The 24,997-nt window shown below is 37.9% G+C and overlaps 1 protein-coding gene across 1 annotated transcript; it reads left to right on the forward strand.

Annotated features, from left to right (window-relative positions):
* The first annotated feature begins 2,747 nt into the window (after window positions 1-2,747).
* On the forward strand, window positions 2,748-24,997 carry CALB1 (calbindin 1). The gene is made up of 11 exons (XM_070942142.1): window positions 2,748-2,829; window positions 3,439-3,515; window positions 13,427-13,501; window positions 16,845-16,928; window positions 17,023-17,079; window positions 19,699-19,776; window positions 20,867-20,922; window positions 21,947-21,986; window positions 22,076-22,129; window positions 22,260-22,331; window positions 24,884-24,997. The coding sequence occupies exons 1-11, from the start codon at window positions 2,748-2,750 to the stop codon at window positions 24,995-24,997; spliced, it is 789 nt and encodes a 262-aa protein (XP_070798243.1).

Consider the following 24,997-nt stretch of genomic DNA (forward strand, 5'->3'; position numbering starts at 1 on the left):
TTCTCACTTAGGCATTGCTGGCACAACTGACAGTTAATTCCCTGCCATTTCTGTGCCTCTGTGGGAACCAAGATGCCTTTTAATCAGCAAAATATGTTGCAAAGTTTCTTAAAGCAGTCTATGGATTTAAACACTTGTTGGCCAACAATTTCCTTTGCTTTTTCTTAATCAGGTGTCAGAAATTCTCCTGGGAAAGTTTCTATGTTGGGAAAAGTGTTGGGCTGAATGAAAATATATATTTAGTAGCACTCTGCACAGCTGGGATGATTGTTAAATATAAAACAAGCAGATTTACTTGATGGTTTTCAAAGATTTTGACTCAGAATGATTTCCAATTACTTCTTTTAATCATATGTGGCAAATGTTGTGGAATACATATATATTACCCTTAAATTCCTATGGTTCATAAATTATCTGAGACTGCACAAACATCTTCATGCCATTTATTCTGAATTTATCACTGTGGAATAATTATTCCTTCCTGCTTTCTCACAATGAATTAGTGTTTTACAAATAATGATTTGGGAGGACAAGGTCAAAAAGAGTTTTTTATTTTTAATGACCTATAAGTAATCCTTATTTACCAACCATTTGTTTAGTGTCCATTTGAAGTTTTAACTGTACTGAAAAAAAATGATTTGTGATCTCTCCTCCAATTTCTTCTGACTGTCACAGCATCGCCAAACTCATGAGATGTTGATTCAGGTGCTTGGCAACCATCATGCATTTATGATGGTCATAGCATCCTGCAGTTATGTGATCACCATTTGCAACAAGCAAAATCAATGGGGAAGCTGGAATGATATGAACAAGGCCAGTAGGGACACTGAGCTGGTTAAAGGTAATGGCAGCTGAAATGCAACTCATTTGGATAACACCTGATTGGGGATAAGATAAATGACATAAGTCATAGAGAGAACTATATTAACAGTTATTATCTAATTATCCATTTTAAATTCTTGGCTCATTGGAGCTGGAATAACCAAGGTTTATATTTTCTTATTGCCAGACAAACACATTGTCCTGTGTTTTCATTTGGTTTACAGAAAGAGAATTTGCTTTAGATTGTATTTCAAAGAAGCAGAAAATTTTGGAAAAAAATTCACGGGTGGAAAGTAGAGTTCTTTATGCGGCCAAGCTGTGCATGTGTGATATTGAAAATTAAATACTGAGGAATAATTTCCTGAAGAAACTTCTTTCAGAGTCTTTTTCAGTTATAATGATGTTATCACCTCTAGTGGGAAATTTTGCAATCAAGACAACTTGCTAGAGGAATTATTTTACTCTTGGTGGAAAATACTCAGATAAATTGCCTGCTGAATTCCTCTATCCACTCAATTCCTCTGTCCTCTGACTGGGTGGAAAACTTTAACAGGCCTTTTTATTCCTGTCAATTCAGAAGCATGGTCAATGGGTGTATTTAAACGCACCTCGACCTGGCCCACAGATGTGAAGGTCACATTCTCTCACATCTGGAGAGCACCAAGTTGAAGGAATGTTGGGCCACATGGACCTTTGGGTTATTTTCATTTATTTAAGGTGGGAAATGTGGTTCTGTAGGGAGGAAAGTGGGAAGACTCCGGAATTGGATGCTCTTCATTACTTTTTTTTTAAAGCATTAAAGATGTAAAAGGTGGGGAGGGGAGTTGACTTTATGGAGGCCCTCCTGCTTTGCAAGAGAGGAGGATCAATGAGAGAGAGTGAGAGGGGGAGGGGAGGGGAGAGAGAGAGAAGAGAGAGAGAGAAAAAAGAGAGAGAGAAAAAAAAAGAGAGACAAGAGAGAGAGATGAGAGATGAGAGAGAGAAGAAGAGAGAGAAGAGAGAGAAGAGAGAGAGGAGAGAGACAAGACAGAGAGGAGAGAGAGAGAAGAGAAAAAAGAGAGAGAGGAAAGAGAGAGAGGGGGAGGGGAGGAGAGAGAGAGGAAAGAGAAAGAGAGGAGAGAGAGAGAAAAGAGAGAGAGGAGAGAGAGAGAGAGGAGAGAGAGAAAGAGCGAGAGGAGAGAGAGGAGAGAAAAAAGAGAGAGGGGGAGAGAGAGAGATGAGAGAGAGAAAAAGAGAGAGAAGAGAGAGAGAGGAGAGAGGAGAGAGAGAGAGAAGAGAAAAAAGAGAGAGAGGAAAGAGAGAGGGGGAGGGGGAGGGGAGGAGAGAGAGAGGAGAGAGAGAGAGAAAGAGAAAGGAGAGAGAGAAAAAAGAGAGAGAAGAGAGAGAGATGAGAGATGAGAGAGAGAAGAAGAGAGAGAAGTGAGAGAGGAGAGAGAGAGGAGAGAGAGAAGACAGAGAGGAGAGAGAGAGAAGAGAAAAAAGAGAGAGAGGAAAGAGAGAGAGGGGGAGGGGAGGAGAGAGAGAGGAGAGAGAGAGAGAAAGAGAAAGGAGAGAGAGAAAAAAGAGAGAGAGAAAGAGAGAGAGAAGAGAGAGAAAAAAGAGAGAGAGGAGAGAGAGAGGAGAGAGGAGAGAGAGAAAAAGAGAGAGAAGAGAGGAGAGAGAGAAGAGAGAGGGGGGAGAGAGAGGAGAGAAAAGAGAGAGAGAGAGAGGAAAGAGAGAGAGAGAGACGGGGGGGAGAAGGGAGGGAGCGCTCCAAGGGCGGAGCTCGGAGGCAAAAAAGTGGATAAATAGGGAGTCCTCGGCTGAGAACGAGGAGAACTTCTCCGGGCAGCGAGCCGGTCAGCACCGCGGACAGAGGCAGCCAGCAACCGCGCCGTTGACCTTCCTGCTTCCCTTGCGCCCGCCGGTTGCCCAAGACTCGCGCCATGACCGCGGAGGCTTACCTGCAAGAAGCGACGGTCTCGGCAAGCCAGTTTTTCGCGATCTGGCGCCATTACGACGCTGACGGTGATTGCTTACAGCATTGTCCCATTCTCCTAACCCCGTCAGGCTCGGAACTAAAGAGGGAGCGAGGGAGGGCTGGGGGTGGTCGAGAACGCTCGACTGCAAAAGTAGGCGAGGGACTCGGCGGCCTCCTCCTCCTCCTTTCTCCTTCTCCTCGCTTTACTATAAGCAGGAAACTTTGTCGGCGCAAGTTCCAACTTTTACCTCTTTACATCTGAAACGAGGGGACGTTTGAGAAAACCGACGTTTTCGGAAGGACGAGGGCGGATCAGCTTCCGAGCGGTCGGTCGGTCGCTCTGATGGCGTTGGGACTTCTAGCTATTTACCCTTCCTTCGTTCGGCAGCGGAAAGCCTCCAAAAGTCCGAAGCACCTCCCGTAAAACACAGTCGCGTAATCTAGAAAGAAACGGGGCATTCTTCTCGGGGAGGCTGAAACCAAAAGACTGCAACCCTTAGAAGTATTTCCCGAAGTACTGGTTGCATTCGGTGGGACTTTTGAGCTAAGCATAGGATTGCTCTGCTAGTTTGCAAGTATTGTTATATACCGGCAGGGAGGAAAGAGAGAAATCACGTAGAGCTGTAACCATTGTGTTCTCTCTCTTGGTGTTACAGGCAATGGATACATGGATGGAAACGAACTGCAGGGTTTTATCCAAGAACTGCAGCAGGCACGGCAGAAAGCTGGCTTGGTAGGTTAAGATGGGCATTTTTTCTTTTTTTGTAAATATAATAAGAATAGGAAAATGCCCAGAGTAGCTGGGAGTTAAGTGGCATATAAATATAATAATAATAATAATAATAATAATAATAATAATAATAATAATAATAATAATAATGATGATGATGATGATGATGATGATGATGATGATGATGATGATGATGATGATGATGGCTCGTGACAGCAGAATCGATGAGAAACAACTTGAAAAAGTCACCAGATATCAGGTCTTGAGAATCGAATTGCAGAGACTCTGGCATAAACCAGTGCAGGTGGTTCCAGTGGTACTCGGCACACTGGGTGCTGTGCCGAAAGACCTAGGCAAGCACTTAAAAACAATTGGCGCTGACAAGATCACCATTGGTCAGCTGCAGAAAACCACCTTACTGGGATCTGCTCACATAATCCACTGATACATCACGCGGTCCTAAATGCTTGGGAAGTGTTCGACTAGTGATTTGGGATACGAAATCCAGCATGGTCATCTTGTTTGCTGTGTATATTGTCATTTTTGTGTAAAATCATCATCATCATCATCATCATCATCATCATCATCATCATCATCATCTCCAGTAACCATGCTCCAGTAATGGATGACTATGACTAATATACTTGTTTGGCCATGCACATTATCAGCTTAAATGCAAATGGATAAAACTGGACAAATGGAAAAGTTGTGGCTGGAAAATATAGATAAAAAGCAAAATCTCGTGAATCATCCCTCAACTAGATCATTCCAACTCTGGGTTGATATTAAGTAGCTTACAGCATTTTAAAAAAAGACAGAAACACTTTATTCCAGTCATTGCCAATAAAAATACAATCAATGAAATGCATGCTATCCCCTAACAACAAAAACTATTAACAACCATTTGTGAGTAAACCTTATGCATATTTTTGCAACTTTTAGAGAATTTAAATTTATCTTTCTTATTTAACATATATGCAGATAAAAGCTATCAGAGTGCCTTGCTGATCTGAATAAAACAGGTGTGATCAACTTCTTGTGAAAGTCCCTGTAGAACTGGCAATACAGAAGAATATGGGCTGTGGTTTCTATAGCACCCGTATCACAGCGGCAGTATTGGGTTTCATATTGGGTTTTCCTATACTTCTCTTGCAGGATAGCTGTGGGGAAAACATTAAATGAAGCTAAGGATAAAACTCTCCTAAATTGGGATACTGTGATATGATATAAATATGAAACTGGTTTAGACTAATTTTTGGATTTCCAGTTATGTTGTGAGAAAAAGCAATAACTTCTGTTTGACCTTCTATATCTAAGATCCTTTGCCTTAGTATTGATCTGGCTTGAACTAACTTTAGGATGGCATCACTGGAGAACCATAGAGGCTCATCCAAAGGTGCTTTTTCAGGAGGCAACTGGACTTTCTTGTTTTTTTCTTTTGAAGACATTTTGCTTCTCATCCAAGAAGCTTCTTCAGCTCTGACACAATAATGGGGGAATGGAAGGATTTACATTCCTTGTAGACAGCTGGTAATTTGCATCCTTTTAGTGGGTTGTTGAAGCACTTGAAGGTTTATCCTAGTTTCCTTTGGATTGCTATTTCTCAGGAATACATGTAATTGTCTGTCAATATTAAATAGGCCAGTATGCTAGAATGGTGAAACATTTTCAATCAGTAGGTAAAGATATTTATTTATTTATTAAATTTATATCCCGCCCTTCTCCCCGAAGGGACTCAGGGCGGTGAACAGCCGAGAATTAAAATAACATACAATATAAAAGTTAAAATAATTAAAAATAAATTAAATTAAATGGCCGCCCCAATTTAAAACCCCTAGCAATACAATTAAAAAACTAACCCCTAAAACCTATTCAGGCCAGGCCGGCTTGTTGAAATAAAAACGTCTTCAGGGCCTTACGGAAAGTGCGGAGATCCGGAATCAGCCGTATTCCGGGAGGTAGCTTGTTCCAGAGGGTGGGTGCTCCCACAGAGAAGGCTCTCCCCCTGGGGGCTGCCAGCCGACATTGCTTGACCCATGGCATTTACCCAGAGATTAGTTTCGAATTTAATGACTTATACTTCCTATCGAAGTACTGCATTTGGAACACAGCAGGTAACCTGGAAGATACTTCTTAGAAATTTTGTTTGAATCTTTCCTATGGTGATCATACTGTTCTATGGTCTTAACTGAGCCCCATATAGCAATTTTGCTTGGGCTTTAGCTTCAAAAAACTTAATTGCAGCAGGAATAAACTGTGGTTCTCTGGAAAAATAATAAGTTTATGTAGTTGATGCAGATCTCTGTGCAGTGTGGGAAACATAATCCAGGTGATCATTTTCAAGTCAGGTGAGGCTTGAAAAACTATTCCTAGATATCTAAACATCTTAACCTGCTCAATGGACTTCCCACCTAAATTCCAGCTTCTCTATTTTGGGCGTTTAGAGAAAGTAAGGATCTTGGTCTTAGCATAATTTATTATTAGTTCCTCCTCAGTGCAGTGATGCATAAATGATCTCAGAGCTCTTTTAAGGCCAATGAAGGTTAATAACAGGATTATTGCCTCATTGGCATACAGAAGTAAACTGATATGTCTTTGGGCTAATTTAGGGGGATGGAAGGTAGGGCTACTTAAGTGGAGAATTAACAAGTTTACATAATAGTTGAATAAATCTGGAACCAATACACAGTCCAGTCTATCTCCCCTCCTTACAGGTATTTCTTTTGTGACATGTCCTGGATTATTGCACCTAACCATCAGCCTTATCAGTTTTCTCATGCATTTTGAGGAGCAGTAGGAGTAGACATTTGTCATTTGTGGTATTTTTTTAATGTATGCCCATTAAATAAATTAATTTATGCCAATTAATTAATCTACACCAATTAATTTAATTTGTGTCAAAAACTGATCTGAGATTGATAAATGCAGCATAAAAGAATTGTCCTGAGTTGTACTAGGTATTGCAACACCGACTCTAATGTTGATTGTCCTGCTGTAAACCCAGCCTGTTCATCCCTAAGGATATCCTTAGATTCAAGCCAGTCAATTAGTTTTGCCTCCTGCAGATATTTGGCATACATTGTGCTAATCTGTTTTAGCAAGCTGATTGGGTGGTAGTTAGCTGGATCATCCTTTTTGCCCTTCTTGGTATTATAATAGTCAAGCCCCAATCCTTTGCTATCATGGCTGAATGACCTACTGCTGTGAAAAGTGAAGCTAGCACTGAGATCCACCATTCCAAATTATTTATTATCATACATAATAAAGTTTGAACCTGGGGCTTTATACCTAGTTGAAACTGTTCAATTATATTTCTGATCTCTGAACATGTGACAGGCTCAGTGGGGAAGATAGGTCACACCCAAATCGGTCAGGGAATTCTCAGTTTGATCATGTAGGGCAAGAAAATGGTATGCAATGAAGATCTATTAGTGCTATTGGAAAAGAATGGAATTACCATTCCACAAAAGATGGCAGCATTTTTTGCACTGGCAACCATAATCAAGAGTTACCAAATACCCACATTGCATTCCCCTCTCTTTTTTTGATAGATTAACTGTACTTTTTTTTAAAAAAAAAAAAATTCACTAGGTCAGAAACTGAACAAAATTTCAATTTTGTTTGTTTCAAAATAATTTTAGGTGACAATTTAGAGAATTGTAAGCTTCACAGGACGTGTTCTTGGATCATGCCTAACTGTAATTGGTTGGGGGGCAATTAAAAATGATTGAAATAATTTGTTAGGCTATTGAAACTAGTCAGAACAATTACAATTATCTTGCTATCCACTGTGGCTGAGTAAAAAGATTTGATTGCCTCCCCTCAAACAAAGTTGGTGATTATTGCTGCATGCTGAGGTGTCCATTTATTATGAATAGGACAAAGGTCATGGGCCACAGTTGCAGTGTGGTAAAAGGATAAAAACAACCTGTTCAAAATTTTCAAATGCAAAGTAACAATGTTAAATAGATAGGGAATTAAGCTTTGGGAGATCCCAACATAGTCTAATAGAGAAGTATTGCTACTGGACCAGTGGGTAAACTTAACTGGATAATCATCACTGGTGGCCCCATTTAATACTACCAGATGGTTTTGTAAAAGTTTGAAATAGGACAACATCTTCTACAGTCATTGTGTACAGTATATCCTTTGATTGGTGGAGTAAAATAGATGTTATTACAGGAAACAATGGCTGGCAATGGAGTTTAGCAAAGAGTGATTTATTGTTTGCTCCAGTTCTTGCGTTGAAGTCACCACTAGTATTAAGTATGCAACTGGGAATGCGGCTCTTAAATCTCCCACATAGGTATATATTTTATCCCTTGTTTCATCTGTAATCATATTTGCAGGGATGGAATATACTCATTAATCATGAGGAGTTGGCTCTTCCTGAATTGCAGGAGAGCTGCCAATGCATACCAGTTTGATAGCTGTAAACTAGTTATTTGAGCTTGTAATGAGGCAGATGTTAGAATGCCTAAGCCCCCACAAAGCCTTCCATGTCCATTGCTAGGCACAGCTTCCAATGTAATTGTCTTAAGCCCTTCGACTAGCAGTTTAGCCACATACAATGTTTCCTGGAAAAAAAAAGTATGTCATAACTAGAAATATATGCCAGGAAAAATGGGTCCTTACTCCTGGATTTCCATCCTGTGATGTTCCAGGAAATCAAAGCCAAGGAAGTAAATATTGGTTGAATGTCATTCAGTTGGGCTGGGCAAAGTTATTACTGTAGGCATTTCCTGAGAAACACTGAGAATGGGGGGTTGTATACCCCACGACTCCCGCGCTGTCAACTGCAGCACTGGAGCAGGATACATCAGATATCCAGGTGCCATTAAATGAGGCTGAGATGGAATCCTGTAAGGTCTTATCTGCAAACTCAGTTATTTGTGGGGCTAAGTTAGCAGCTCCTGGTGGTATGTTGGGTTCTTCAATGACACAAGCTAGTTGTTTGTCTGATTGCCTGTCTTTGATGAACGTTGGAGACAAGTTCATATTAATAGCACTTCTGAACCTTCTGCATGGGGCCCAGAAACCAAATCAATGGGGCGGTTGTCTTGTCCACTGTGGATTAAATTTGTGTAAGGTTCTCTAACTTCTTTACTAAGTCCTCCTATTTGTAACCTGGCAAGGTTCCAAATCTCTGCTTCTAGAAGTTCAGCTGCAATTTGTCCTTCTCTGTCTGCCTGAAGTTGCTTATCTAAATAAGCTTCTCCCAAGAAGAGGGCTGGTTTGTTATTTTTGCAACTGGGGCAACAGCATCCATTCCTGATTTCTGAAAATTAAAGTATGGTAGTATCTTGATGTAATCGCTCAATGAATGGGGAGATATGTGCCTGAGAAATACACAGTGGAAATATGAGGAAAGTGGTCAGCATGGAATTAATTTTGAAAAGCATATTTGGGATTATAGACTGCTTGAATGTGAATAGAATTTGTGTACAATTCATCTTGCTAGGCAGCCATTTCACCCAATGTAAGTCAATTGCACAATAATGACATAGAAGTAGCTGACTTAGGGAGTAATGTATTGCTTTCTTGAGCCTCACCATCTACTGCTGAGTCTATTAAAGCTGATTTGTAAGTAAATCTGATTAGTTTGCAACACATGGTTACTTTGATCTTGATTTTCAGTCCTCCTGTGCCTCAAAGTTTGGAGGGCAGATTTATTTGGAGTCTGTTCCTTTTTCTCCATCAGTTCGTGCTATAAAGCTTGTGTTTCGCGTTACATGAGCATTTTTGGATCACGGTTTCTTGCTTCAACAAGGTGAGTCAATTTATTGTGGAAGGATTGAGTAAATGCATCAAGGGACTTTTTCAGCAAGTCCACGTTCAATTTTGTTTCTGTTAAATAGTCAAAAATTAGTAATGCAGTCCATGCAATCAATTAGCTTTGCTTAGATGCGAATTCTGTAGTCTCATTTTTAGAAATCTCTTCCTGAAAGTTTTTTTTAAAATAGGAGATGCTGCAATTGAACAAGCCTTAGGAGACTGTTATATCTAAAGTGCCTAGGGAATTTGGTTCCTCAGTGTTAGAAGTCCTCTGCACTATCATCTTGTATATTGTTAAGTCCCAAATCATATCTGTTTGAAGCATGTCCAGGAGTTTAGTGATAATGCTGATGTAGTTGCGGTCATTACTTACATTTTGGTTTTCAGACGCCTTCTTTTTAAATTCCATTATGTCATCTGTTTTGTTGCTTAGATTATTTGAGCAATATCTGTATGACAGAATTCATTCTTTGTCATTTCTTCCTCCTTCCCATGCATTAATCTCTTGGCGCTAATGTGTACACAGTTCTTCTCAGCTAGTTGTTTGGAGATTAGTCAAATACGGTTTTGCACCAGAACCAGTAATTTAAAAAATGGATTAGTCTGATAATATAAGATAAAAATAGAAAATTACCATGCACTCTGATTGCTAGATGTTTTCACTTCGCCATCTTAGTTCCTCGTCTATTGAAATGTTTACTTCCACTGTGTGTTTTTTTTAAGTGTGGATAAAGGAATGTCTTTTAGTGTAAGGATACAACCTTACTATATAGGCTGAAATATGTTTCTGCCCCTTTGTGGCCAAGAAACAGATCTGCACACAGTATACACAGATACACAGTTTCCAAAATGCACACTCTCACACACTTGCATATCTACTGAATGGTGATCAATTGGAATTATTAGGAATCTATGTGTTTAACGTAGATATTTGAAAATGCTTTCTTGAAAGAAAAATAAAATAGAAATAAATTGATGTGTGACTTGATATTTTTAAAAGTTGTTGAAGTTGTTGACACTTATAGCATATAATACATATTTATCTGAGTATTGCTGAGAATTATTTTTTACTGGTTTCTGGGCAAGGTTTATCTGCAACAACTCTCCTCATACTGAAACATTCTAAAGATGATTTAGGACTACAACTTGTAGGATGAATATCTTAGCTGGTATTTTTTTTTTTTGTTCACTATCATAATCTAGTTAGATGATGTTAGTTTAAGGAAGATGTCTTATTGAGAATTTGCTTTCTGATGAAGTTTATATCTAATTAATAAGTGCCCAGTAAAATTGTCACAGTATGAACATAGGTTGGTACTAACATTTAATCATTAGCTAGTTGCACAGCTACATTTAGTCGCAGAGTCAATTTCATTCATGCCACAGTTAATTGCTTTAAGTTCTGGATGCCTTTGTCCCATTTCAGATTTGCTTTAATTATAGGGACAATGGAAAAATCTCCGTTCACCTCTCCTTCTTTTTGTTTGACTTTCCAATACGAGGTTCACAAAAAAGCCAAATCACTGATAACTCCAAGTGCTCACCATTGCATTGATAAATAATTATAAGTGATTATACTATTTTTATACTTTCCAATAGTTTCTCTTCAGGATCTATGAGAATCCTGTGTCATTATTCTGCATTTCACATTGAAACCATGATGCTTTAGTTGTAATGAATATGAATTGTTGATTGAAAAGTTAATAATTTTAATTTATTTTTCTGCCTTGTGTATTTCTACATAGGACTATAAAAGTTTACAAATAAGAAGCACAATAAAAACAGTGACATAATACAGTAATAGCATAATACAGTGACATTATACACCAAACAGCATAAAATAATAATAACAGATTTAACAATTATTGATAAGAAAAACAAAACAAAAGAAGTCTGGATACAGGTCATTGAAGAACCTGAACACATAGAAGAGAACGAACTGGAGAAAATCACAAAATAAAAGATATGCAGCTAGGAATAAAATAACCATGGTAAAAGACAGCAAAGATTATACCAATTGTAATAGGTTCCTTGTTAGGTATGATACCAAAAAAACTAGACTACCACTTGTCAATGGTGGTGACAAAATCCCCATCGTTCAATTGCAAAAGGTAGTATTTGAAACAGCTTACATCCTGTGACAATACCATGAAACATCATTGGCCTATCCCAGGTCCTTAGATGGACAAATCCAAAATAAACATCTGATTGTGAGATCAAGTATGATAATAATAATGTTATAAGTGAAGGCATCATTTGAGTGAAAAAGATCATAAAGTCCAAACAATACTATCAAGGCAATTAACACCTGTGCAGTTTCAGTCATTAGTTACACATCCAGAATAGGGGGTTGGCCTCAAGCAAAACTAAAAGCTTCTGGATAGGAAGTCCAGAAAGATAATGATAATGAATCACGTCTATCATCATATCAATGAGCATAGGAAGGCATGAATGTTGCAAGTTAAAGAAGAATATCTGAAGGACAGTGAATAAGATGCACTGAAGCTAGTACACCATGAAGGCTTAATGAATAACAGAGAAAGCAAACTGTCCTACAAGAGAAACCAAATGAAGAATAGAAGAGAGACATGGCAAAGCAAAGTATTGGGTGGCCTGAACATTAAAAAAAAAAAAAAACCTAGCAGGCAAAGCAGATAACAAGACATGGCAATGGCTATGGAATAGAACTAGAACAACTATGGCAAAAGAAAGCAAAGATAGTACTAATAGTAATAGGCACCTTAGATGCACTCCCAAAACATCTAGAGCACCACTTGAATGTTATCAGCATTGACAAATACTATCAGTCAATTGCAAAAGGCAGCTTTATTTGGAACAGATTTCATTGTAAAGTGATACTCTTAATACCATCATGCAACAACATCTGGTTATCTGCATTCATATATTCTCAGTATTCCAGTACTATGCAACTGAATTCTCTTTGTCTGAGAATTGTCAGCATTCACATGCAACATATGATGCTCATTGGTAATAATGTATACTGTAACTACATGTCAGATCCAGACATAGTTACGCCTAGAGCAAACCCACTAAAAATCATAGGGAACACTAACTAGCTTAATGTAGCATAGCTTCATATAGATTCATCCCAAGGCAGAAAATGAGCTTTTACAGTGTACCAGCCAAACTGAGTGCAGATTAAACCTTCCCACTGACCCCATTCTGAACAGAAAGGAAATAGATGTTTTCCCAAGAAACTGAGCAATCACTTCTGATTATGTTCTGCTGTGCTGATGGTTTCATGGTTTTCTTGTACCAGTCTTTAGTCATATGCATAATTAGTTTATGTAAAAAAAGAGTTATTTGGCAATGGACTGACCCACTCTCCCTGGATTGCTGTGTGAATTTAGAAGTATATCTGAATGGATATTGTCACCCATTTTCTGCATACTCCTGGTTGAGTACATATGACTGAAGGAGTTAGGGGTTCTACTTACCTTTACTACCAGTTCGCAACGGGATTGCACTTGCGCACTTGCTGCGCATGCGCAGATCGCAGATGATGACATCCAGGGCGGTGGGCGGGGCCTCCTGCCAGTTTTACTACCGGTTCTTGCGAACTGGTCCGAACCGTGGGCGACCCACCACTGGAAGGAGTAGATCATCACCTTTTCTTGAACACTCAATGTAAAGAGTAAATCTTTTCACATACTTTGTCAAGAGGCAAAAATAGATCCTGTAAAGGGAACACCCTGGAAATGTGAAAATGGCAAGAATATAGAGTAGTGACTAATATTCATTATAGCTAGATAGAACAAGAATTCTGACTTTGTTTTTAAATCATAGATTTCTTTACATATTTAAATCTTAATCTGAAATTTAATCAAAATTGAACAGAAATTTTTCACTTTATAAATTCATTTTTCAGCCATCCACGAACTTAATTCTTTTTTTTTAACAAGGCGTCTCTTAATGTTAACATTAATATCTTAATGAATTAGGTTGCACCTTTTCTTTTTTAACAAGGTCGGCCTCTGTCTAGAGGTCAGCCTTTGTCTACTCTGCAGTGCAATAATTCATTGCTTTGGAATTTGGGCAAATTTTCCGGGATTGTGATTTTGCTTCCTTTTTTGTTCTTGCCTAAAAAAAATAATAATCAACATGCTTTATATTTACAGGGCTTAACCCCAGAAATGAAAACTTTTGTGGACCATTTTTCAAACTGTTCTGATGGAAAAATAGGAATTGTAGAGGTAAGATTGCTTCTTATTCTGCATTAGTTTACATGCTGTGCAGTCATAGCTGTGCAGACACAAAATATGATATTTATTTCATATTTCTAAATCACACATCTCCCTCAAAGAGGGTGGTTCTGTACAATATAATATAACCAATGAATAATGTATAAAATTAGAAATTAGAAATTAAATTAGGGTTCAAATTTTCAAAAGTATAGAATAATCAAAACATCAAAAGGGAGGAATCCTAAAATGGCCACTTAGCATTGGATTATTACAGGCAGGGAGGAGCTCTCAAAGGATTAGCCAGCCCCATGATTGTGGAAGGCCAAGAGATTAGGGACTTTCCTCATCTCTGGGAACAAGATGTTCCACAAAGCAGGGGGCAGCGGCAGAGAAGTCTCTCTTCCTAGACCCCACCAGTCAAAATTCTTTGACTGACGTGGTCTGTAGCACATCTTCCCTGCCTGATCAAGTGAGACTGGCTGCTGAGATTGGGCAAAACCGGTTCGGGAGGTAACCTACATGGTCTTGTGCCATGTAGGGCTTTATAGGGGATAACCAACACCTTGAATCAGACCTGGAAACAAATTGGTACCCAGGGCAGTTGGCGGAATAAGGGTGTTATATGGGACATGTATATACAGTAATACATGTATATTTTACAGTGGTTACTAATACTAAGGTACAAGATTATACAGCCATCTTTTGTCTTGTAGCCCAGTCAGATTATAGTTCTCTAGTCTGAGGAATGGAAGGGATACTATTTATATAATCTATTTTCCTCTTATGTGGATGTTCTCATTCTGAAGTGAACTCATTTGTTATTTGCATGTCATCTTGAGATGATTTTATAAAATAGTAGTGGGGTGGTGGTAGATTGAATTTGTCCTGATATATATTCAATCAATACCTCTGAGCAAACTGAACTCTTAGTTGTGCTATCTCTACTTGCCATTCATGCAACTTGGCAAGGGCATTACTAATATTCCATCATAAACTAAAAGAGGATAGATTGAAACCATTTACTCTCTTTCAAAATATTAGTGCAAATGAAGCTTTCATCATATCTTGATCAACCTAAATTTAAATCTGTGTTCCCCAATCAAGTATAACAGCTTGCTTTGGGATTTGCTTTGTTCAAGCAAAACAGAAAAGTGTGTCCTTTAAAGAAATCTAGAGGAGAATATTTAAGAATTATTTTCCGATAAACCATGGAAAGATGCAAAACCATTTTTGCTAGATATGTATCCAGGTTGCAGCAATGATCATGATATATGATATTCTCAAGACTACATGATGGTTCGAAACAGACCATCTTACAAAGTTTGCGTCCCTTCTTGGGGATCTGTTTCAGATGGTGCAGTTTCATCTTTTGGTCATTGCTGCATGACAAAGTTAGGGGATCTACAGTCCTTCAGCAGCTGTTGCACCACAGAAACTGTTGGCATAGTAGTTAGGCTGATGGGAATTGGAGTCTAAAAACATCTGAAAGAAAAATAAGGTTCTGGGCCCTACCATACAATAGTGACCAAGGGCTGACCAAGTATTCCGTGATTTTTCTGGAAATTAACTCCTGAAAAAAATCCAGATTCATGGGAGGTATTTTCCAGTCACTCTAAAAAAAGACATTTGTTACATAAAATATTCACAATATTAAAATAGTGTCACTGCAGGGGTGAAATCCAGTAGTTTCTGATAGGTTCTGGAGAAACGGTAGCTGGGAATTTTGGGTAGTTCGGAGAACTGGCAAATACCACCTCTGGCTGGTCCCAGATTGGGATGGGAATGGGGTCTTTGCAGTATCCTTTCCCTGGAGTGGGGTGGAAATGGAGATTTTACAGTATCCTTCCCCTGCCATGCCCACCAAGCCACACCACACCCACCAAGCCATGCCCACAGAACCAGTAGTAGAAAAATTTGAATTTCACCACTGTGTCACTGGATGATTTGAACTAGACCTGAAGCCAGCAGTTCTCAGGGCAGGGATTGTAATGGCTTGATTTCAAGATCACTAAGCATCTTGTCAAGAATCTGTTAGTTCATGGGAAGTGCAGGAGGAAGAAGTGAATTGAAGCCACAGTGTGTAAAAGAATCATTTGCACATTCTTACTGCCATAAATCAACTGTTTTGTACAGCTTCATGATAGTCTGCAATACACTATTTCTCTAGTCACACTGACTCTGAGTCTTCTACCAGGTCTAGCCTAGCAGTTGACCTAAATCATAAAATATCAAAAGATTGGTGATTTCCTGTTGAGTCCTGGAAATGAGCAAGGACTTTTAAGATGCTCATTAGAAAGAATGTTCATTCATTCTGTTGCCTACCTTTCTTCTCGTTTTATCTTATGTTAGTGTAATTTTTCCCACATGTAGGGCTATCAGTCCACTGAGGTTAGTGGCTTAGTAAGTCCAATATGGGGAAAAGCTCAAAATATTAACATTACTATTCAAATTTCATTTTGACTTTGTTTTCTATATTGAATTGAAATAATTGATACATCATTTTGAAAGTAGAACATTCCTTGGATGGCACTACAAGAAAATAAGCCTAAGGCAAATACTCCTCTGAAAAGATCTTGAACTCACTACTTCTTTCTTCTCAGACTCCTGTTACTGGTTTTTCTAGATATTCATTTCATCCAACCTTTGGTCATTTTCCCACTGTTAAAAAGTTAATTTCTTGTTTTTTCCTCCCCCTGTTTTTTTATGAAACTATACTTCACCCCTTAAATGGTATAATTTAAAGGAAATTGTGGAATACAATGTAGAACCTATCATTCTTTCTTCCTTCTTTATCTGAAGATTATTGAAATTTGAAAATATTAGTGGAAAAGACCCTAACTTTTAAAAACAAAAATTATCCTTTTCTCATCTCCAAATCCATAGTAAAGATTATTTTGCTTCTGTTAATAATGAAACATCTTTACAACATTAAGATTTCATTAGCATGTGATAATCAGTCATTTGAAAATTGGAGAAATTTAGTAAGGCAAATTACTGATTTAAATGTCTTACAGAAATGTGCAGGTTGGATCAACAAGCTGAAGACTCTTGGGTAGAGCTTACATATCACTGCTAGCCACTTATAAAATGTAAAATACACATATTGCACCAAGCTAAAACAAAATCAATCACATTAGGACTTCTATCATTTTATACTTCTGGTTTAGTGATGTGATAGATAATGTATTGGATACAGAAGGAATTATTCACAGATTGTACCTGGTATTTACAAACTACTAAACAGTTGTATGAAACGGTTTCTTATTTCCTTCTGGAAACATAGTGCACTAATTTATACTTTATTCTACTTAGAAGAATAATTCTAAATCAAAGTTAATTTTTTTTCCTCCAGCTTGCTCAGATACTGCCAACAGAAGAAAACTTCCTATTATTCTTTAGATGCCAGCAACTGAAGTCTAGTGAAGATTTCATGCAGGTAAACATAAATTTAGTCTTGTGAAAATTTGCATTGGCAAGGTGTAAAAACTTTGCATATGGATGTATGCAACTTGCTATTTTTTTAATTCCAGACGTGGCGAAAGTATGATAGTGACCATAGTGGATATATTGATGCTGAAGAGCTTAAGGTAAGGAAATCTCTATAATCATTTCTTAAATATTTGGGGCATTCTACATCAAAGGTATTTGCAGAAAGAAGTTGTGAAAACAAAACAAGTCTTTAAAAGTAGAGGCAGTACAACACAGCTGTACCAATCTAAGAGTTTATTTTACTGTACTGTTTCTGTCCTTATGATACCAGCAACATTTAAAAATTATAATTCCAAAGAGGAAAACCTACAGAATGCAACTATCAATTGCTTTAGTGCTGAATGTTTGCCAGTATAACCTCTCTGAAACCAGCTTTGCCATACATGAATGCCTACAGACTATTGTTTCTGGATTGTACCATTATTCTGACGGGATTGCAGGAATAAACACTGTATGGGAAAACAGAAAGCTAAACACCAGGGAGATAGGCCCTAGTAGCCTAGCTTAAATTTCTTAAAAAACACTTCTTTCTCTGTGAAGGTAAAGTATTCATCTATATATTTACATCTTCCAAGAGCATGAAGCAGTACAGCCTAGGAATTGATTTATTTTTGCTACAGGTATTTTGCCCTTCAGCCAAATTTAAAACAGCAAATGTATAATAAAAATACTTATAGAGAAAGATATAAAATTAACAAATAAAACCAGATATAACTACATGCAGCATAAAACTTCTTAATGTCCTAAACCAGATAATGTCAAGAGATATCGATAGGATTTTAATGTGTCAACTGGCATAAACATCTTCAATAATGGATGACTATTGTACTAAGAAGGCCTACCGCAAAACTGTTTTTCTGAGCATAGACCCACAAGTATCATCAGATCCCATCAGATCCAGAAGAGGTATATTATGGATCCCGTCTGCTAGGGAGCTGCACTTGGCAAAAGCCAGTGAAGCTAGCTCCAGCCTTGCTGATTTATGGAAATCCCTCAAAACCAGGTTATACTATCAGGCCAGGATATCCCAGGGGATAAGTGAGGTACTGAGGAAGTTCCATTTTAGTTGACATCTGCTGCCCTCAATTTAATTGCATTTTTTCCTAGATATTTTAAAATATATATACTTTTATGGTATGTCACCCCAACTCACTTTTTTGTGAGATGGGCAGCCATATAAATTTGTTGAATGAATAAATAAATAAATAAATAAATAGGCCATTGACAGCTGCTTGCAGAAGATTATGTTTTGAAACACTATCAGAGATGATCTCAGGAAATATGCCCTATCTGATCTTAAGACCTTTCATAGTTTTCTCAGATAGAATAACCAAAATATTCTGGGCTTCTGCTTAGTTAGAATATGAGCAGCCTAGAATAGCCCAGCTGAATTTCCTACACATTTTCCCACTTGTGCCCATTCCTATTAAAAGAAAAAATAATACCAAGAATAAAACAAGAAAGAAATTTAGAACAAACATATGTGGGTTTTTTTTTTTTTTTTGTGATAGGCATTCATAATTCCCCAGCTCTCAAAACTTCTAGCTTAATAAAGAATTTTATCATGTCACAAAAGTAGGGCAACTGGCTGCCCATCTGGGAAACAAAGTTTTCTTGCAAGGTCAGGAAAGCAACTTCGTTAATTATGGAACCTGCATTTAAAAGAACAGGCACTAACAGAACTGACTGATCAGGAATGGCAAGCCTGTAGCCTTAGGGTCACGCACAGTCTGTGATCTAATTTGAAATTACCTTTGAAAGGGCCAAGGGTTTTCCTAAGGGCTTGATGTCTCTCTCCCATAGCCTGTTGCTTGGAAGAAGCCAGTATCAGAAAAAATCAGGAATGTTTGATGAGAAATGACCTTATCCAAATTAGTTCTGACCTCACCTACTGCTTGTCTCAGGCATACCCAGCATACAGCTACCCAAAGGGAGTCTCGTTCTTACATAAGCTCTGTGCAGGATATGAAACTCATTCAAATGATGACATTTACAACTCAAAGAAGCACTGTGTTTAAGAAACAAAATTCTAACTTCAAGTTGAGGACTAGTTGATGGGGAAGTGCTAAAGCAGTACTACTTAGTCACATGAGTCATGTACCCCCTTTCCCTAACATTTGAGTTCTGTCCTTATTAAAAAACAAACACACAAGGCAAGCTATTTGTACTCTTACCTCCAACCGTCTTCAAGTACCCCAAATCACAAAACAACCAACATTCATGAAGTAACCAACAGGCCTACCAGTTGGTCAGAGGAATGAGTTGCAGCTTCCAACTATGTGACACTCATAACATAAACTGGAACAGAAGCTTTCCTTATGCCTGCTAGTTGGACAATTATTTCTGCAATATAGTGCTATTAATTAAATTTACTTTATGGTATAATGCAGGCTAATCTATTGATCATCCCCATTGAGAAGACTAGGCACCTGGAATGTAGGAGACAGATTAAGTTTCCAACTGGCATGAGTGTTACTCACTATACTTCTGTCCTTGGCATTACATAGGGGAATCCATGATTACTCAGAAAGAAGATCTATTAAGGCCAATGATTCTTACCCCCAAGCATGTATGAATTAGGATTATATCCTTTATATTTTAATAGAAAAGTGAGGAAAAATGTTATTCCTCTATCCATAATTAACTAGAAGAAAAATATTTTATTCTGCAAGTAGATAGACAAAATATTGCTTTTTGATATATTAATTTCATTTCAGAACTTTTTGAAAGATTTACTGCAGAAAGCAAACAAACAGATTGATGATTCAAAACTATCGGAATACACAGACATTATGGTAAGAACTGCTATTTATTTATTGGAATTAATTGCCCTACCCCATTTTAAGGTACAGAACCTAAAATAATATCTCATAACTCTATTTAGACTGTTACCTCACCCTTTGAGTTACAATTTAGTTGGCTCCATAGGCTTCATAAACAATGGGCAATTTTTTAAAAGTCTGAAATTATAACTGAAAAAATCCAGCAGGCTCACCTATAACGCAGGTCCATTTTGTGTGTACAAGAATAATCTGCTATCATCTTTGTGCATTGTGTTGCATGGATTTCATTTACAGAATTGTCTACGATGACCATCCCAGCAGAGAAATATGGGAGTTGAGGACACCATGTTAAGAAAGTCTGCTCTCAAAATCTTTTGGAGATAATCAATTGAAACTCAAGAGAATTTTGGGAATGCCATGTACTGCATATTCATAACATTGTTTCAGCTACATTAATGTTGTAGTGAACTGCCATTGCATTGGGAAAATATTGTCAATATCAGCCTCAGAAGGTGGATTTGGAGAGGTGGTGTGGTATAAATAATAAATTTAGTTTCCACTAAAGTCTAACATTTGTATAGCATTTATATTAAATTTGATCCAATTTTCCTTTGTTAACCTACACTTAAAGTGGCTTAGAATTCTTAATCAATATGAAAAATGTCTTAGAAAACCAGTCTAAAAGACTGCATTGTCAGCTGTTTTTCTATGTAAAGAATGACTTTGGATCTGATGGTTTTTAGAGGAGAACATGACAACTAGCAATTCTCCCTGCATAACTTTCTATACTTTCTTGGAGATCTCCCAAACTTTCAGCAGTGAACCCTAATTGCAGAACTCAACGCCAGGATTTGGGATCCAACCTGATTAAAACAAAATGTAAAAGCAGATATAAAAGCTGCTGAAGAATATGATGTAATAAAGTACACATCATTAAAAGTCCAAACATTTGAAGTGGTGACAATGACTTCATGGGAGGCTACTGGGTTTCATCAAGTTAAGCATATTTCCCAGACATGAGAGGACTCACTCAAACTTTTCCTCTTCTGGTTGATTTTTTTAAAAAATAAACTTATTATAGACTATAACTTAATCTTTTCAGCTCAAGATGTTTGACGAAAACCATGATGGAAAGCTGGAACTGACAGAAATGGCCCGGTAAGAATATTTGGAGAAAAATATTTTTCCTTTTTTGGAGAAAAAAAGGTAGAAAATTTCATCGATTGGTTGTGGAATATGACACAATGCAGGTGGGCAAAAGGAATGGTGGTACTTAGTGAAAAGCCAGTGCTGTAGGATGTGCTGGAGTGGTTCCTCCAAGGTTAAACTGGGCAGTCCATTCTTGGGTGGAAAAGGTCAACCCAAGCAAGCAATTGTCCAAATATGGACATGTGTTGATTTTTGACATTGAGAAAGAAATGAGAACTTCCAAGAAACGACAACACTTCTAGGCCCAGCTAGCAATATCGTCTACCTCCAACAATTGGTTTATTTATATCCCTTTATTATTAAAAATAAATTAAGGAAGTGAACATATCCAATACCCCTTCCTCCTTCTATTGTCCCTGCAACAACCCTGGGAGTTTGAGTTGGGTGAAGAGAATGACTGGCCCAAGGTCACCCACTTACCTAATTCCAGTGGTGGGATTCAAGTAATTTAACAACCGGTTCTCTGCCTTAATAATTTCTTCCAACAACCAGTTTGCCAAACTGCTCAGAAAGTTAACAACCGGTTCTCCCGAAGTGGTGCGAACTGGCTGAATCCCACCACTGCCTAATTCCATGCTTCAAATAAATACAAATTTTAAAAAACTATCTTCTCAAAGGGTTTGCCTACAAAATACAGGAAGTTTCAGTTCATTTGACTTTCTCAGCATCTGTTAATCTTTAAAGGGAGTGAAATGTATCCCTGCAAAGTATTTTGACCTAGAAACAGTTTCAATTTGGAATGCTCAATTTTGAGTTCAATCAGCTGTTCACTGAAGAAGTGGTGTGAGCTAGAAATAATTTCCAGTGGAAAACACCTGCAATGAAACATTAATGTTTTCAACTTGAAATAACTCTAACAAACTGGATATGGGTTACTTCAAGCATTCCAAAATTGAAATGATTTGCTTCCCTCTGTTCTCTGCTTCTTTATTCACTATGGACTTGTTCTAAATTCCTCTTGTTTTCTCCCAAGGTTATTGCCAGTACAGGAAAACTTTCTCCTTAAATTTCAGGTATGCCTGTCTAAAAGTGTTCTGTATATTCATGTACTGAAATCTTGATTCGTTTATCTTCTAATATTTGTCTTTCTTTTGAATATTAGGGTATTAAAATGTGTGGAAAAGAATTTAATAAAGTTTTCGATACATTTGATTCAGTAAGTAGAATTTTTTTAAAAAATAAAGTCTGTGAATCAAAGTTTTCAATGTATTTCTAAGCTGCAACAAGTTAATGAAAGCAGCAGGAATGAATAATAGAAAAACTCAAGGTTTTTTTTCCCTTTTCAGGATAGGAATGGCTACATCGATGAACAGGAATTAGATGCTTTGCTAAAAGATCTCTGTGAAAAGAATAAAAAGGTAATTCTAAGATTTCCATTTAAGTTGTACTTAATGGCCTTTTTTCTCTTCCCAAGTCTAGCCAGTTCAAGAAGTTCTTTTGAAATGCTCTATATTTAGAATTCTGGATACAAAAGGAATGAAAATGTATATGTAATACCAGGCAGCACAGTTTACTCCTACATTAATCTATTCGCATCACTGCTTTAGTAAAACAGCCACCACTTCTCTTAGATGTATCCCCAGGCTGAAAGTATAGTAGGTGTCTTCCTTCTTTGAACTAAATACCTATTAACAATAAATTTGAAAAGGACCACACAATGCTCTGTCTTAACAAAGACAAAAATAGCTGCTCTTTTCACAAACCCCTTTCCACTGTTTTCTTTCAAGCAGCCCTCAGGGAGCAGCAATTAACCATATTCCCTTAAGAGAACCATAAATGTCAAACAAGAAGTCCATATCTAGCAACACCCCTAGTAGTTAATTCATAGTAAAACGGTTGGGAACATACACTTAGTGACAAAAGAATGGAAACACAGTTGTTGGTATGGTACAATGTCACTCCTGGGGCAGGGTTCACGAAGGTTGCTAAAATGAAGGTTAGCATCCCATAGTCAATAGGCTCTTTGCCCTCCCCAAATGTATTTACTTCTTGCACATTTTGCAAAAATAAATTTGAAAATGTGTGCATGAAGCCTTATTTGGTTTAACATAAATGTTTTGATTGTGCCAGCCCAGAAATTCAACTGTTCCATTCGGTGGCACCACATCAGTGGTGGGTTCCTCCCGGTTCCGCCGAGCCGGTAGCGGTGACGATATGATGTCACCGAATCAGTTCTGCCCCCCCTCCCGCCTCCCATCCCCCCCACATTATTCTTACCTTTTATTTGGCCCCACCCCCAATCTATTGCTGCCTCCTGAGTCCCAGCTGATGGCTAGAGGGAAAAAAACTGTTTAAACTCTTGCCGCGGGTCTTCAAAGGACCGCCCTACAGCTGATCAGTGTTAAAAGAAAACAAATGAGTAGACCGGTGCCTGCAAAAATACATGAGTAGATCAGTGCCTGCAAAAATGCATGAGTAGACCAGTGCCTGCAAAAATAAATGGGTAGATCGGTATAGCTCTGCAAGCAGTTAAAAGCCTATTTAGCAGTACCTCTGCTAAATCCTAAATAATTGTCACATGACCATCAAACCACACCCACAAAATAAGCCATGCCCACAGAACTGATAGTAAAAAAATTTAGAACCCACCTCTGCACCACATTACTGGCTGTGCCCACTGTGACCCTTGAGAGACAAATAAGAAGTAAACAAATACATAAATAAATAATCCTCACTTGCCAAAGGACTATTATGCTATGCAGTAGGGCTTTTTAGCTATTGACTTTTTTTTTAATAACCCACAATTAACTCGGTAATACTGGTAGTCCTCAACTTACAACCACAATTGAACCCAAAATTTATGTTGTTAAGTGAGAAATTTGTTAAGCAAGTTTTGCCCCATCTTACACTTTTTTGCCAGGTTTGTTAAGTGAATCACTGCAGTTGTTAAATTAGTAACACTGTTGTTAGGTAAATTTGACTTTCCCGTTGACTTTTTTTTTTTTTTTTTTAATTTGATTTATATGCCGCCCTTCTCCGGAGACTCAGGGCGGCTTACAGTGCGTTAAGCAATGACTTTGCTTGTCAGAAGGTCCCAAAAGGGGATCACATGACTCCAGGACACTGCAACCGTCATAAATGTGACTCAGTTGTCAAGCATCCGAATGTAAATCACATGACTATGGGGATGCTAAAATGGTCATAAATATGAAAAATGGGCATAAGCAGCTGTGAAATCCAGCCGGATCTATCTGGCTCGTGTGAACCAGAAGCTCCGGCAGCGGGAGGCTCCTCCCACCTGCCAGGACTTCATTAAGTCCCGTTTTTGACCCTCTGTGCATGCACAGAAGGCTCTGGCATGTGCAGAGGAGGCGCGCGCGTTCCCATTCCTGAACCAGTAGCAAAGGTAAATGGATTTCACCACTGGTCATAAGTCACTTTTTTCAGTGCCATTGTAACTTCCAATGGTCACTAAATGAACTGATAAGGCATCTCAAATTTTTCAACTTTCAAACATTAGGGGTGCTCAAAAGTTGTGACACGCCTTGGGGACGATAAAGATATTTTGGTTACTTTAATGTAATTTAGATGTGCTTGGTAAGTAATTTACATAAATACCATAACTTTTTAACATTTTGTTTCATGTGTAAATTGAGGACTATCTGCATATTACACTAAAGCAGGGGTTATAATCTGCAATAGTTGGAATTCGTAATAACTAAACAAAAAACAAACAGTAGTTTAGTTTAGCACAACACATACACACCATCTCAGAAATACATAATTATTCTCACACTCGCAAACATTTCTAAACCGACTCCTTTCAAGCGGCTTGGAATTAACAACTGCTCCTCTTCTGAACCACGTGAGGGTAAATGTGAAAAATGCAATTCAACACTATTGGAGGATGTAGAGTTGAAAGGAATGATATCTAGTGGCTTTAAAATACGTTTTCTTTTTTTAAAAACAGGAATTAGATATCAATAACCTTGCAACCTACAAGAAGAACATTATGGCCTTGTCTGATGGAGGAAAACTTTACAGAACAGAACTTGCTCTCATCCTCTGCGCTGGGGAAAATTAA

The sequence above is a fragment of the Pituophis catenifer genome, unplaced genomic scaffold, assembly GCF_029215685.1.
Source record: "Pituophis catenifer annectens isolate HBS135680 unplaced genomic scaffold, rPitCat1.0.hap2 SCAF_3, whole genome shotgun sequence".
NCBI classification, from domain to species: Eukaryota; Metazoa; Chordata; class Lepidosauria; order Squamata; family Colubridae; genus Pituophis; species Pituophis catenifer.

Coding starts and splice junctions, on each gene's coding strand:
- CALB1 (XM_070942142.1), top strand. CDS start 2,748: ATGACCGCGGAGGCTTACCTGCAAGAAGCGACGGTCTCGGCAAGCCAG. Junction 13,502..16,844: donor GAAAAATAGGAATTGTAGAG/GTAAGATTGCTT, acceptor TTTTTCCTCCAG/CTTGCTCAGATACTGCCAAC. Junction 17,080..19,698: donor TTGATGCTGAAGAGCTTAAG/GTAAGGAAATCT, acceptor ATTTCATTTCAG/AACTTTTTGAAAGATTTACT.